The sequence below is a fragment of the Terrapene carolina genome, unplaced genomic scaffold (genome assembly GCF_002925995.2).
Source record: "Terrapene carolina triunguis isolate 2854851 unplaced genomic scaffold, T_m_triunguis-2.0 Scaffold210, whole genome shotgun sequence".
Taxonomy (NCBI): domain Eukaryota; kingdom Metazoa; phylum Chordata; order Testudines; family Emydidae; genus Terrapene; species Terrapene triunguis.
In genome coordinates, this window is record NW_020664561.1 from 9,364,851 (window position 1) to 9,379,852 (window position 15,002).

A 15,002-nucleotide genomic window follows, 5' to 3' on the forward strand; every position below is an offset into this window, starting at 1 on the left:
AGAGCCACCATATATTTGCCATCTGAAATCACTTTTATTTTATATTATGGAGCAACAGCAACAAGAAAGACCAGAATTAAAGTCTCCTTACAAGAGTACAGGGGATCTATCTCTATAGCAGTCTGCAGGGATTGTGAGAACAAAAGAGTTGCTGTCTCACACAGAGTTCTTAGAAATATGAGGTACAGTGCACAGAAAGAAATGGTATCCTACTTTCATAGCCACATAAACCACAGCTTTAATGTTAATGTGATACTATTGCTGTAGCATATATTTACTTTTCACTCTTGATGCTGTTTGTTTAATGTTTGCATTTCTTTCCACTAAACAATGAAAATAGCTGGTCAGTTTCATTTTAGTTATAGTCAGTATCTAGTTGCTTTTCACTTTCAGGGTTTTAGAATGGCAGTGCAATGCTGTGATGTTTTGGAGGGAAATATTGCTATTTGGAATGTTTTAAAATACCTTGGAAATGTTTCTGTTGATCTTAGGATTTTAAGAATTTAGTTTTACAAAATTTAAGGTTGGGATACATTTGACCTGACAAGTTCCCTTGAAATTTACAGATAATGCATTTAGGCTGAGATTTTCAAAGCCACTGGAGGGACTTGCCTGTCTTTATTAATCACACACTGCAGCGTGATTATTATTTCTCCTATCATGTAGAGCACCACTGTTTATAAAATTCAGATTCCACAGATTCAAAGGGCCGCTTCTCTCCGGCCGGCTTTGAAGGGGAAAGCGCTGCTTCTCTCCGGCCTCTGGCTGTGTGGCTGCCCCTGCTCCTCCTGAGTCCTCCGGCCTGTGCTCGCAGGGTCGCATTCCGAAAGGGGCTTTAGAGCTGCAGGCCAGGGCCCCAGGGCCCCCTTAGCCCAGGGCCCTGCAGCCCCTAAAGCCCCTGCGTTCTGGGTTGCCCTGCCTGCGGGGGGGGGGGGGCAGCTCCCAGAATCACAGCTCCCAGAATCGTGGCAATGGGGGTGGTGCCGCGCTGCGCAGAGCCACCTGCACACCCCCTGCACCAAACAGGAGCTGCCCCAGGTAAGTGCTCTGCACCTCCTGCCTGCCCCAGCCCTGAGCCTCCTCCCGCACCCCCACCCTGAGCGCCCTCCTGCACCCTAACTCCCTCCCAGACCCCGCACCCCACCTTGAGCGCCCTCCCGCACCCTAACTCCCTCCCAGACCCTGCACCCCCACCCTGAGCCCCAGGAGTAAGCCAGGGGCACCTCCCCACCACAGTACTGTACAGTATATATTGCCCCCCAAAATTTCCTTGGAACCTAACCCCCCGCATTTACATTAAATCTTATGGGAAAATTGGATTCGTTTAACATCGTTTCACTTAAAGTTGCATTTTTCAGGAACATAACTACAATGTTAAGTGAGGAGTTACTGTACCCACTTGGGAAAATTAAACTGCATTTGTATAATGTGGACTAAGGTCTAATAGGAAAATGGTGGCCAGTGGTTTGTCTTTCTTGTGCAGGCCGAAATAAAATGTCACAGATTGCATTGCATCGTGACATAATTACGCTTGTAGCTCCACCTCGTGATGTCAAGTTAAGATGTCAAGGACTACTTGTGGCATCGAGTCTGGATGCATTGCGACCCTGCACTGTCATGCCTGAGACAAACAAGGGACTATTTCCTTGGGACATAGGACAGAGCCATGAACATTAGGACTGTGCAGTGACTCTAGGGAGGGATGGTGATCTTCACAAAGAAATTGGGTGAGACAGCCAAGTGCACTTCTGAGACTCTGTTTCCCCATCTTAAAATGGATATCCTAGCATTCATGTCAATCCTTATGTTGTAATGATTGATTCACTAGTGTTTGTAGATGTGCTAGTTTAGTTCACTTAAGGTCCTGGTAGTGTTTCCATTAGAATTTCTTATTTTTTAGTGGTTTATCCTGATTTTGAATGAAAATTTCCTCTGGGCTTATAAATGCAATACATGAACTGCGACTCATAAGAGAATTTTGTGTGTGTGTGTGTGTACACACACATAAAATTACAAAAATATCCCTCCAGCCCTTTTGGAAACCAAAGTTAGAAAACAAAGTTGTTTTTGTCAATTTCTGCTCATCTTGATTTTGTTTTTGTACTGGTTCTGATTGTATGTTTTCACACCTTCAGGGGCCCAGTTCTGCAGTTCTTTATTTCACAGAACCCTTGTTTACTTCAGTGGGAGTTTTTCCTGAGTCAAGGCAATATAATTGGGCTCTTCATCCACATTTCTTTTATTGTAAGATGTGTAGGATACGCTTGTAGAGAGGTGCCAGATACAATTTGAGTTGTAGTTCTATACAAGTGGTACAATAACTGAGAATAAATATTAAATATAGCATCAATGACAACTTTATTGTTGTTTTGTCTATGCAGATAAAATGTTTGAAATGTAGGGCAACAGTTTCAGCCCTCAACCTTCATTTTTCCAAGCACAAATTGTATCCATTCTATAATTGTGGTTACAATTTTGCAGCCGGAATTATTTCTAATTGTGATTTAGGCTGCTTGGAGTCTGAGAGCTACTAAGTGCTCAATACTTCTGAAAATCAAGCCACATATTTGGGTTGCTAAAAATGGATTTAGGTGCCTAGCTTTAGACACCCAAGCAGGTTTCTATAATGGGTTTTTAGAGATGGTGATCAAATGCCTCATCTTCACACTGATAAGTTAGAAAAGATGAATCAATTGCTGAATTGTTCAGAAAAGTCTGATCAAAGTTAGGGCAAGAAGGATGGAGAAAGAAAATATAATGGAGAAGAGAGAGAGAGAAAGGTATGAGAAAGGAGATGAAAGGAGAGAGGAAGGGAAGAGAGCAAGAGGACAGATAGAGGAAGAGAGGGAATGAGAGCTAGAGGACCCATTTGTTTATATGGTAAATGTAGGATCTTTTTAATGGAATTCCCTCTATAGGGATGCAGGCCCTGATACCAAGGATCCATGGAAAATACTGTTCAGTGCAGAGCTGAGATCAATTGATCCAGATTGTGACCTGGTGTTTTAGTGCTTTGTTTTGGGGTGGGTGGGTGGGGGCAGAGTAGGGGTTTATTCAGATGGTGTTTACCCAGCCCTGCACTGTGCCCTGTTCTGTGTGTGTGACTGCTCCTTTAAACAGGGACCTATTATTGTGACTAACCCACAGAGCTGACTTTGGATGGCCAGCAGTGGCAGGGCAGAGGCATGGCGGTCCCTGATGTTGTTACCTTGGGGATGAAGCTGATCTCCCAGCCGTCAAAAGAGAAAGAGAAGGGCTCCCACTGCACCTCCACGGTGGTCTCTGTGATCGTCTTGAACTGCAGCCCTTGTGGAGTGGAGAGATCTGGAATGCAGCAATGCGGAGCACATTAGCTAGGCTGTGGCTCTGTTCCTGCTTTAATGACACAGCTCCCCACAGCACTAGGCACAGGACACCCTACGTCCCTGACAGCTCAGTTCTCCTTTGACTATGCGCATCTAGGAGGGAACAGGCTGCGTAAACCTGACTGCTAGTGTCAAGGGGGGTGTCATGAAGTAGGTACTGACAGTTGTCGGAATGAGTTTCCAGTGAAAAATGCCCTTCCCCCCCTCAAAATCAAACTTTTTTGTGGGAAAATTTTCATTTTTGTTGAAAAATGTTAATGTTACATTAGGAAAATCCAAACGATTGGTGCCCTGTCTTCCTGGCTGGAAGGATCTTGTCAGTATCCCTTTCCCCTGGGAGCCACAGCCAGGGTGATAGGGAGATGGGAAATCTGACAGTGAGGGAGGTGGAAAGTTGGGGCACTGGACCTCTGTCAGCCTGTCTGGAAGACTCTTGTCCATTTCAGGTTCTCCCTGCAGGCAGAAAGTGAAATTGACATGAGCCTCCAGGAGGGCAGATGAGCAGCTGAAAAATTCCGTCTTGATTCTGCCAGAATGGATTTTTCTGGAATTTCTGCCCTGTGAAAAATGTTGAGGTTTCTCCTTTTCATCCTGATTTTTTTTCCAATTCCTCAAAATTTCCCTTGGATTGAAATTCCATGTTCCAGACCGCTCTCCTGTGAGCAACTTCCTCTCTCCTCTGCATTCATGATGGCAGCATGTGACAGTCGGTCATTAAGAGGAAGCATCATTTCCAGAATCAATTTAATAGAGTGAGAAATGAAGTGGGATTATTTTAACCCCCCCCCACAAAAAAAACCCAGTTCCCTGTGTCAAATGGAAACTCAGTGATGAGAGGAGAAAGCACTGCTGAAAGTGAAAAAGGGGCAGTTTTAATGCTTTTAACGAGCCATCTTCACACCCAGACACATTTCTAATAGCACCATGAATATTATCAAGGCCATGTGTCTAATATGGCTGTGATAGAGAGGAAGAATGTTCCAGTGGGTAGGGTGCTTGCCTGGAATTCGGGAGACCTAGGTTCAGTTTTTTGCTCTGACACAGATTCCCTCTGTGACCTAGGCCAAGTCACTTAGTCTCTCTGTGCCTCAGTTCCCCATCTGTACAATGGGAAAATGGAGATAATGGTATGTGTCCTTTCCTAATTCACAGGGCTGCTGTGAGGAGAAACAGACTGAAGATTGTGAGGTGCTCAGATATTATGGTAATAAAGGTCATAAAAGTACCTGAAATAGCTAAAGCTGTGTAAGGAAGGGCCTTATGTAGGAGGTTGGGAGAGGGCAGTGCTTCAGGGGATAAGTTTGGATAAGCTTTTGAGAATTAAGAACATAAGAATGGCCATGGTGGGTCAGACCAATATCTAGCCCAGGATCCTGTCTTCTGACAGTGGCCGATGCCAGATGCTTCAGAGGGAATGAACAGAACAGGGCAATTATTGAGTGATCCATCCCCTGTCGTCCAGTCCCAGCTTCTAGCAGATGGAGGTTTAGGGAAATTCAGAGCGTGGGGTTGCATCCCTGACCATCCTGGCTAATAGTCACTGATGGACCTATCCTCCATGAATTGTAGGAGTATACTCAAAATGAATCTGAACTCCTGACATTCACTTTTCATTATTCAATCCTAGAGATGGACTGAACCAAAATCACAGACCAACTGTTGGGGATGTAGATGTGATTTTTTGATGCTCAGGTCTGTCTCTATTATAAAACAGATTTCAAGGAAAATAAACAAGAAAAGGCATCCATGTATCAGGTGCAGCCTTGTATGAGAGATAGCCTTGTACCCTGTGTGTTTGTGAGGTTGAGGGGAAAACTACATTTAGGGCAATCTTAGACCAGAATTTTAGTCCCTTTTGACAGCATTATATGCTTGATCCAAACCCCACTGAAATCAACGGAAAGGCGCCCATTAACTTTGATGAGGTTTGGATCAGGTTCTGTATTAGCAAAGGCATCACTGGTATTCATTTCACAAGAGCATTATGTCAATAACAGCCAGCTTTAATTCAGGAAGAGTTCTGTATGGGGTTAGCTTTATTTCAGAGATGTTCTGGTGCCACCAAAGCATTATTTTACAAGCAGCAGAGCTGGTTGGAAAATGTCCCCTCCCCCAAGGAAAATTTTAACTTTTCAGCAAAAAAATGGAAAGCTGAAAATTTTCAGATGTAAACTTTCAGTTTTAAAATGGAAAATTTGATTTGGAAATGCTGTGGAGGTGCCAAATGGGAGTTGTATTTCAAGCATGTTGTGTCCTCATTCTCCTCTATGGGCCAAGTTTCCCAGTTGGACTACATCTCCCATGATGCACCACAATCCTCCCATCTGACGACCCACGTGCATCCTGGGAGTCGCCGGCCATGGAACAGCATGAGAGATGCAATGTGACTAGGGAATCCAGTCCTGGAGGAGAATGGGGGCAGGAGGTGCTGTGACAGTAGTTCCTAATAGAAATATTTTTGTTTTTGGACAAAACCTAAAAGCTTTTTGGTTTCAGGTGTTCAAGTTTTTGACAAAATTGTCCATTTTCTGTGGAAAGTGGACACTTTTTTGTGAAAAAAATTAGTTTTGTCAAAAACCCACTTTTCTGTTGAAAAACAGTTTTGATGGAAAAATTTCAACCAGCCTTAAACAAGCAATTTTAAATGATGGCAACCATGTACCAGAAACTGTATTAGACTGGGAAAGCTGTCTATCAGGGTCCATGGGTATATATGAGACTGCTCTTCTTTCTATTACTTCTGGCCAAAGGGATAGCTCAGTGGCTTGAGCGTTGGCGTGCTAGACCCAGGGTTGTGAGCTCAATCCTTGAGGGGACCATTTCGGGATTTAGTTGGGGATTGGTCCTGCTTTGAGCAGGGGGTTGGACTAGATGACCTCCTGAGGTCCCTTCTAACCCTGATATTCTATGATAAAATTGTATGGTGGAGAAGCAATACTTACGGGTAGTCACCTTGGTAGTAACGGGGACGCTAAGGATGTCGCTGATGACAGCGTAGATGCTGATGTTATATGTTTGGCTTGGCTCCAGCTCCTTAATGGTGACAGCGCTCCAGTCCCCAGGCACCCGTTGCTGGAGCTGAAGGCTCCCCGGCACCACTGGCTGGTAGGAGATCACATATTCTGTCACTGCCATCGGCCCATCCCATTCCAGGTCAATGGACCTGTCGCTGATCCCAGCCACTCGCAGATCCTCGGGTGGGGCAACTAAAGGGAGAGGTGATAGACAGGGAGTGTCAGAGAGTGCATGGCTTATCCATCCTCCATCTCGCTACTTCAGGCATGATGTTCTTCTTGGGCTAGGGACTAGGATCACATTTAGAATTGGTATGAGGTGTGATATGGTCTCTCCTGAAGCTTTTCATCCATTCCTTGTAGGGGGCTAGTCAATATTTATCTGTGGTGTGGACAGGGTATTAGGCTGGGAGCCTAGAGGCCCCATTCTAATTCCAGTTCTGCTTCACCTCTCTGTGCCTCTTTCCTTCCACTCCTTTGTGTCATGACCTGTGGCTCTCAAACCTGGGTCTGCAGGGTTCCTGGAGGTCATCATGCTCCAATCTTCCACCCAGTGGGTTACTGGCATCAGCGCGAACTGGGACCTCTTGAAGACCAGCTCAGATAGAAGGTGTGACATTTCACTGCATATTATTTATGAAAATATGCTTATGATATGAATATGACATAACTGAGATGTACTTTATGCAAGTTGGATCTTGTAAGATTTCATTGGAAAGGTTATAATTTACTGAATGAGATTATCCAATTAGTATGCCTGTATCATTTCTGTATCTGAGTTAGGAATATTGACTATATATCTGTATTTCAACTATGCTACTGTGGGTGACGCAGTCTGAAAAGGAATATAACTGGAACTCTGAACCACAGAAAGTTTGCAACCTGCCTAAAATAAAATTTAGGGTGAGAATTTACATTTGGTAACCTGTTTCTTAAGTATATTGAGCTTAGCTTGTGTATTTTGCTTTATTTGGTCAGTAATCTGCTTTGTTCTGTCTGTTCTCTCTTATGTTCACCTAAAATTCACCTTTTGTACTTAATAAACTTATTTCTTGTTTATAATATAACCCAGTATATGTAATTTCTAACTGCGGGGGTGGGAGGGAGAGAAGTTGTGCATATCTCTCTCCACATTGAGGGAGGGGATGAATTTCATAAAACCTCTGGGTTTGTACCCCTTAAAGGGAATGGGCACCAGAATGTTGGGGCGAGCCCCTAAGGCTGAATCTTTCCAGAGCGGATCTCTGTCTCTGTGCAGCTGGGTGTGGCCCTGCCTGTGTGCTTGGCTGGAAGAGGCTTGTGAGCCTAACCCAGCAAGGCCAGGTAAAGGAGACCCAGCTTGGCAGAATAGGCTGATTCAGTGGCATCCCAGAACATTAGGTGACATCCCAAAGGGCCCACACCCGTCACAGAAGGCTCTACCCCCATTGGTGGAACATGAAAGCTTCTGACTGGCCTGCTCCCTCTACTTATGACAGAAGGAGGAACAGGAAGTCATCTGTACAGCTGGGTTCCACTCTGCTTTGGACTGCTCATCCAGTGCTATCTGCTCTTGTCTCTTGACCATGACTTCCTTGTTTCCTGAATCGGCCTGATTCCTGGTATCTGACTGTTGGTTCCTGATCTCGGCTCCTGACCTCCTGGTTCTGAACCCTGGCTGGCAGGGTGACCTGGCCCCCTGTCCTATGCTAACCACTAGTCATGGCTGCCTACGTGCCGGCCCTGACACTTTGTCTGCCTTGTCAATTCAATCTCTTCAGGGAAGGGGCTGTATGTGGTTGTCCAATGTGTAGTGCAACAGGGACCCAATCTTGGTGGGAGCCCCTCAGTCCTGCAAATAATCAATACTAGTCCTGCACAACGGGAATGTTGTTCAGTAAACAAAAGTCAGTGGGACACTGTGTGTGTGTGTGAATGAGGGGGAGGGTGTTAAACGGTATATTATCATGGGGCAAACTTGGGAATGACTCACACTTTGAGAACAACAGTTATTCCAAGCCAGTGTTAATAGCACAGAATATGAGGGGGAGGAATGAATGCAATTTCCAGTATATGTATTTTCAAATAAACGCTTTTTAACTATATCTTCACTAGGGAGTATTCCTAACTCAGTGCCCCGTAGTGCTGCCCAGCCTCAATCACCCACTGGTTAAATTTTCAAACAAGCACACTTGTGGTTTCTCCCATGCTGCCCGTCATGCTTGGGAGGAGCTACCTGAAAACATCCACAAAGATACATCATTATCTTCCTTCAAAGCCCTCCTTAAAACTCCTTCGACCTGACGCCCACAAAAAAATTGACAAGAGTTAGGCTACTGGTGCTCTGAGTCCACTGCCGATCATTTTGACCAATATTGTCTCATTGTTTCCTTTTACTTCTCATCTGTCTGTATCCATCTGTTCTCTCTTATTTTATACTTATTGGGAATTCTTTAGGGCAGGCACTGTCGTCTTGTTCTGTGTTTGCACAGCACTGAGCTATCGCGATACATGGAATTAAAGTTGAGGCAATCAGCTGAGGGTGTCATCCTGCTTCTGCTAAGTCTTAAAACCCACCTTGGTGGGGAGAGGACTGATGTCTGAGTGCCACATCAGGGTGTGTAACGCTAGTGAAGGGAGGAGCAGTCAAACCGTGATGGCCCTGGACTCTGAAATTCAGATCTGGATGTGACTATTCCCCCAAGTTTGTGGGTGTCTGGACTCCAGGCTTTGTTTCGACCTATTGCAGAGGTGCAGCCAGCCATAGATCCTGCTCCAAAGCTGAATGTCCTCAACATTTGGAGGTACTCACATGCAGTAATTTGCTTTGGGGTCATCTCTCATTATTATCATTAGTAGTGTTGCAGTAGCACCTGGAGCCCTCGTCATGGAGCAGGACCCACTATGATAGGCCCTGTACAAACACCGACAGTCCCTACCAGGATGAAGGAATTCCTGACCTTGTGCTGGGTTTGCCTTCGAGACATCTCATTTGCTTGTCATTCAACCACTTTTAATGTCACTCGCTCACAGGTGACCGAGAACCAAGAAATGTTGCTTTTCATAGAATCATAGAAATGAAGGGCTGGAAGGGACCTCAGGTGGTTACCAAATCCAGCCCCCTTTGCTGAGGTAGGACTGAGTCTACCTAGATCATCCCTGACAGGTATTTGTGCAACCTCTTCTTAAAAACCTCCAGTGATGGCAATTCCACAACCTCCTTTGGTAACTTATTCCAGAGTTTAACAACTCATAGTTAGAACATTTTTCCTAATATCTAATCTGAATATCCCTTGCTGCAGATTAAGTCAATTATTTCTTCTCCGACCTTCAGTGGATGTGGAGAACAACTGCTCACAGTCCTCTTTATAGCAGCCCATAACATATTTGAAGACTGTTATCAGGTCCCGCCTCAGTCTTCTTTTCTCAAGACTAAACACGGCCAGTTTTTTAACCTTTCCTCACAGGTGAGATTTTCTAAACTTTTTATCATTTTTGTTGCTCTTCTCTGAACTCTCTCCAGTTTGTCCACATCCTTCCTAAAGTGGGCACCCAGAACTGGACACAGGACTCCAGCTGAGGCCTCACCAGTTCTGAGTAGAGCCAGACAATTACCTCCCGTGTCTTACAAACAACCTCCCTGTTATTGATAGAATCCTTTTTTGCAACTGTGTCACATTGTTGGCTCATATTTGATTTGTGATCCACTATAACCTCCAGATCCTTTTCAGCAGTACTCCCACCTACCCAGTTATTCCTCATTTTATAGCTGTGTATTTGATTTTTCCTTCCTAAGTGAAGGACTTTGCACTTGTCTTTATTGAATTTCATCTTTTTGAATTCAGACCAATTCTCCAATAGGTCAAGGTCATTTTGAATTCTAATCTTGTCTTCCAAAGTGCTTGCAACCTCTCCTGGCTTGGTGTCATTTGCAAATTTCATAAGCATGCTCTCCACTTCATTATTCAAGTCATTAATGAAAATATTGAATACTGCCAGACCCAGGACTGACCCTTGTGGCACTCCATTAGATATGCCCTCCCAGTTTGACAACTAACCATTGATAACTACTCTTTGAATATGGTCTTTCAATCAGTTGTGCACCCACCTTATAATAATTTCATCTAGACCGCATTTCCCTAGTTTGTTTATGAGAATGTTAAGTGGAACTGTGCCAAAATCCAGATATATCGTGACTACTGCTTCCCCCATACACTATGCCAGTATCCCTGTCAAAGAAGGAATTTAGATTGCTTTGGCATGATTTGTTCTTGCGAAATCCATGCTGGCTACTGCTTGTAATCCTGTTATCCTCTAGGTGCTTAGAAATTGTTTAATAATTTGTTCCAGTATCTTTCCAGATATTAAAGTAAGGCTGACTGGGCTCTAATTCCTGGGGTTCTCTTTGTTTCCCTTTCTAAAGACAGGCACTATGTTTGCCCTTCTCCAGTCCTCTGGGATCTCACCCGTCCTCCAGGAGTTCTCCAAGATAATCGCTAACGATTCAGAGATTGCTTTAGCTAGTTCCTTAAGCACTCTATGATGAATTGTATCCGGCTCTGCCGATTTGAACACATCTAACGTTAAATATTCTCTAACCTGTTCTTTCCCTATTTTGGCTTGCAGTCCTTCCTTCTTGCTGCTAATATTAATTGTGTTGGGTATCTAGCAAAACAGGCATTAAGCACCTGAGCTTTTTTGATGTCATCAGTTATTAGCTCTCCTTCCCCACTAATTATTTTTTGCTTTTAATTGCCTTCAATGAAATAAAAAAATAAAGAGGCCATATGTGACTGAGAGGGAAACATGCCTTCTTTGGGGCTGCATAAAGCTTCTAAAAATAGTCCTAAACTGCATCCAAAACACACCTTGTTAGGATTTCCACTGAAGGCAGCAGAAGAGGGGCTCTGGGAGGTGAACCAGTATTCAAATAATGGCTTTCTCATCCCTCTTTCACCTCCCCCAGTCCTGCCCAACCCAGTCACGTTATGCAGCATTTTTCTTGTTGATTTGAAAAGCAGCACTGCAACTGTTAAGGGGCTAAGTGAAAGGGGGAATTGGGCAGATAGTGCAGGTGTAGGGAACGCAGGTCCAGAAAGCAGGCAGTGCAGAAGCAAAAACAAGGTGGAGGGGAGTGGTGAGTGGGGCAGAAGCTGGGCAGACAGCAGAGCAACAATGAGGGTTGTGGGATGAACAGAGACAATCTGGAGAAGTAGTTGGTTGCTGGCCAGCACCTATGTAGTAGCTGCAGCTGTGGTGCCTATACTAAAAAGGAGCAGCGTTGCGTGTTGGCCATGCACAGCTCAGAGTCCTGGGGAGGAGTGAAAAGGTTGAGCCTCTAGGGGGAGGTGCAGCAGAGCCAGCTGTTGAGACCAGGCTCTGTGAGTGGCGAGGTTCACCTATGTAGAAATGCTGCAGCCCTTTCCTTGCTGCTCTGTGACCGACGCACCATTTTAGCTGGGACAAAAGGGTTAAATTGTGTGTATCTTGGCAGGGGGTGCCCAAAGCAGCAGGCCTAGTGGGCACTCACTGGGGTGAGCACGTCCTTGTTGTCTGGGACTATGCAGCCCTGGTGCCTAACTGTATGATCTGGGGAGATGGCAGCCACGAAAGAGAGATCAGCAGTGAGGTGAATGCATATAAACCTGTGAGTGTCACGTGCCCCCAGCCAACACCCACATGCTGCCTTCCAGCCGGGAGATGGGAAACTTACGGATGACAAATATGGCATCTCTTTGGTTGGGATGGAGACCGCTTCCCTTCCCACCCACTCCCCTCATCCCCTGCAGCGCCAGGCCTGTTATCTGGGCGCTTGGCGTGAAATGCCGAACGTAGCTTTTATCCTCGTTCTCAAGTGGCCCTAGTCAGGAGAGACAAGTGGAGAAGCACTTTAGATAATGACCCAGATGTCCCTGCGCAAAAGGTGGAGGGCAGGTGGTTTCCAGACAGATGGTAATAGCCCCAAGAAGGAGCAGCACTTGCCCTTGGCCTTTATTGGGTGGACTACAGTTGCCATAGCAACAGCCGTTGGTTACACGGTGATCTTCCCCTGTGATACTGGCAGAGGGTCCCCATGTGAACTATTGCAACAGCTGTCATGGTCCTTCCACTGATGTCAGCAGGGGTCCTGAGCAGGCAGGCAATGCAGAATGCTGGGACCCCGGTCCCTTGCACAGCACGGAGACCCTGGCTGAGTTAGGGAATTGCGACAAGAGCATGATGGTATTTTCTATTTCCCTCCCCAAATGAATTACTCTGCAGAAATCACCTCCGCAATGTCCGACAGCTTTGTCTGTGTGCAATGGCCCCACGCCTGGCCATGTGTGGGCCCAAGTCTCAATTACTATGTTCCTGTTCTCAGTGCAAGGACTGAGGGAGGTGGGCAAGGGGAGTTTAAAGCTCTGCCCATATGCTAGGCTTGGGCAGGGCCCTGATGTAAGTCAGAGCAACCTCAGGGCTGCTCTAACTTGTGCTTTGCATCCCATGGCTCCAGGGCCCCAGGGAGCAGAGAACAGCAGTAGTGTGGTGCCTTCCTGCCAAGCCAACCCATCCTGACATGCCCCTGATTCACCCACTTCACAAGCAGGCTGAGAGCAGGGCCTACCCTTGCACCAGCTCTGGGCCAGGTAGGGAGGCCACTCCTACCTGCTGAGCAGTCCTGTCCCTTGTAACCTTCCTCACAAGCGCACATCCCCTCCTGGCAGAACCCACGTCCACTGCAGGCATTCAGGCACCTCAGCTGACTGCAGTCTTCCCCCACGTAGCCCTCCTGACAGACGCAGGTGCCATTGGCGCATCTCCCCTTTCCCGAGCAGTCATCGGGGCACCTCAGCTCGCTGCAGTCTTCCCCTGCGTAACCTTCTTCGCAGACGCACTCCCCATCCACGCAGAGGCCTCGGGAGCTACAGTCTGTTGGGCAGCGGAGCTCTGAGCAATCGTCCCCACTGTAGTCGTTGTCACAGATGCACTGGCCTTCTACGCAGATGCCCCGACTGGAACAGCCCATGGGGCAGTGGGGCTCTGAGCAGTTTTTTCCAGCCCACCCTTCATTGCAGATGCAGCCACAGGCCTCCAGGCTAAAGTTACCGTGTCCGCTGCAGTGGGGGATGTAATCTAGCTGCCCTGGAATGATCAAAATCAACAAGTCAGCTATCAATAGGGGCTGTGTGGTGGGGACAGAAGATTCCCCACAGTATGATGATACCCTTCCAATAGTGCTGTAGTTTCATATGGCATTTGCCGGGGGACATTAATGCTCATAGGAGTAGGAGCCTGCTTACACTGTGCGTTATTCTCCTGCATAACTCTGCCACTTGCATTGGCAACGCGTGGGGGGGCACGCAGGGTCACGTGCCCCCCATTTCTGACAGGGTTTAGATGCCCTGCCATGAACCCCACGGCATCCTGCCAGAACTTTACGTTGTGCCCCCCACCCACTATCAACAGTTATGCATTGTCTCTATCTGCCAGGACACTTTGGTCTTGACCTGCAGTGCTCCGTCGCTGTTCCAGCCGTGGGCTAGTGCCAGTCATGCTGAATTGCCCCCAAGCTGTGAAATGGTTTTTCTGACATGCTTAAAAGGTCCATTTGGAGCTAGGACAAAATGCACTTAACACAATTTTCACTTAGGATTATTATATATTATTTGGAAAATTCCGATGTCCAGGTTTGCATTCAAAGGGTTTTGATTTGGCACATGCTATGCAGGCCTGGACAAGAGTTGCTAACTGTGGATGACATTGTGAGATATAAAAAAGCTATTTCTAGCAGTTTTGATGGCCTCTCTGAACCATGTGCAGCTACTAGACCTGCAGGGCTGCAAAACTTTAAGCCCCAGTCTGCACTGGTGCACAGGTCCATCAGCACTAAACTTGGTGCAAGATTGGGCCCTGGGTTTGTGACATTTTTATGTACAGGAAACTGTGACTGGCTGAGAACTGAATCTTTAGTCCATCCTGGGCCTTGGCTAGAGGGGAAGAGAGGAAGAATATCTCTGTCAGGCTGATTTAAAACAAAAGGGTATTTGTTTGAAATTGCTCAGGGGGTTGGAGAGCATTAGAAGTAGCCTCCAGGGGAGATGGAATAGTGAGCAGAGGGCAGGTGGGGTGATCAAAGGTGAGTGCTAAGTGCAATTGTTACATCTCCTACTGGCCATTGGAACTGGGAAAACCTGACCGTAGAAACATTTTATTGGGCTTCAAAATCCGAATAATTTGTGTTCAAATGTTTTGGTCTCTCTCTCTCTCTATCTCTCTAATATGCTTATTAGAAGATTCCGCTTTCTTCCATCTCACTTCACCCTTCTTAAATTGTAGGGTTGTTCCCTGAATTCAACATCCTCAAACTGGAAGGGTTCTGTGGACGAAATAGTATGTGTTCATGTCATTAAAGACTGTATCATAATGCAGATGCACCAGGGGCCTCAATTTAGGGCAATCTTAATTCTGGCATTGTCTAATTTTTGCATGCTTGGCTTTGCAATTGTAAAGACCTTCTGATGTATTTTTTAGACGTAATTTCTTAATTTGTTAATAATAAAACCAAACTGAAAAAAACCTCCAGAAATTCTATAATATGGAACCATATCCACCTCCAATGTGGGTCATCAGCAGAGTTCAGACCTTTAGATCCACAGCACAGACC

At 46.0% G+C, this 15,002-nt stretch overlaps 1 protein-coding gene across 1 annotated transcript in view; it reads right to left on the minus strand.

Moving 5' to 3' along the window:
• LOC112107427 (tenascin-R) overlaps nucleotides 1-15,002 on the minus strand; it is a 79,976-nt gene that overhangs the window by 41,408 nt on the left and 23,566 nt on the right. The window contains exons 3-5 of the mRNA XM_024201121.2: nucleotides 13,004-13,480; nucleotides 6,308-6,571; nucleotides 3,209-3,324 (exon numbers count right to left, since the gene is read on the minus strand). Of these exons, the coding sequence (XP_024056889.1) occupies nucleotides 3,209-3,324; nucleotides 6,308-6,571; nucleotides 13,004-13,480 (857 nt within the window). The remainder of the gene's footprint in view (nucleotides 1-3,208; nucleotides 3,325-6,307; nucleotides 6,572-13,003; nucleotides 13,481-15,002) is intronic.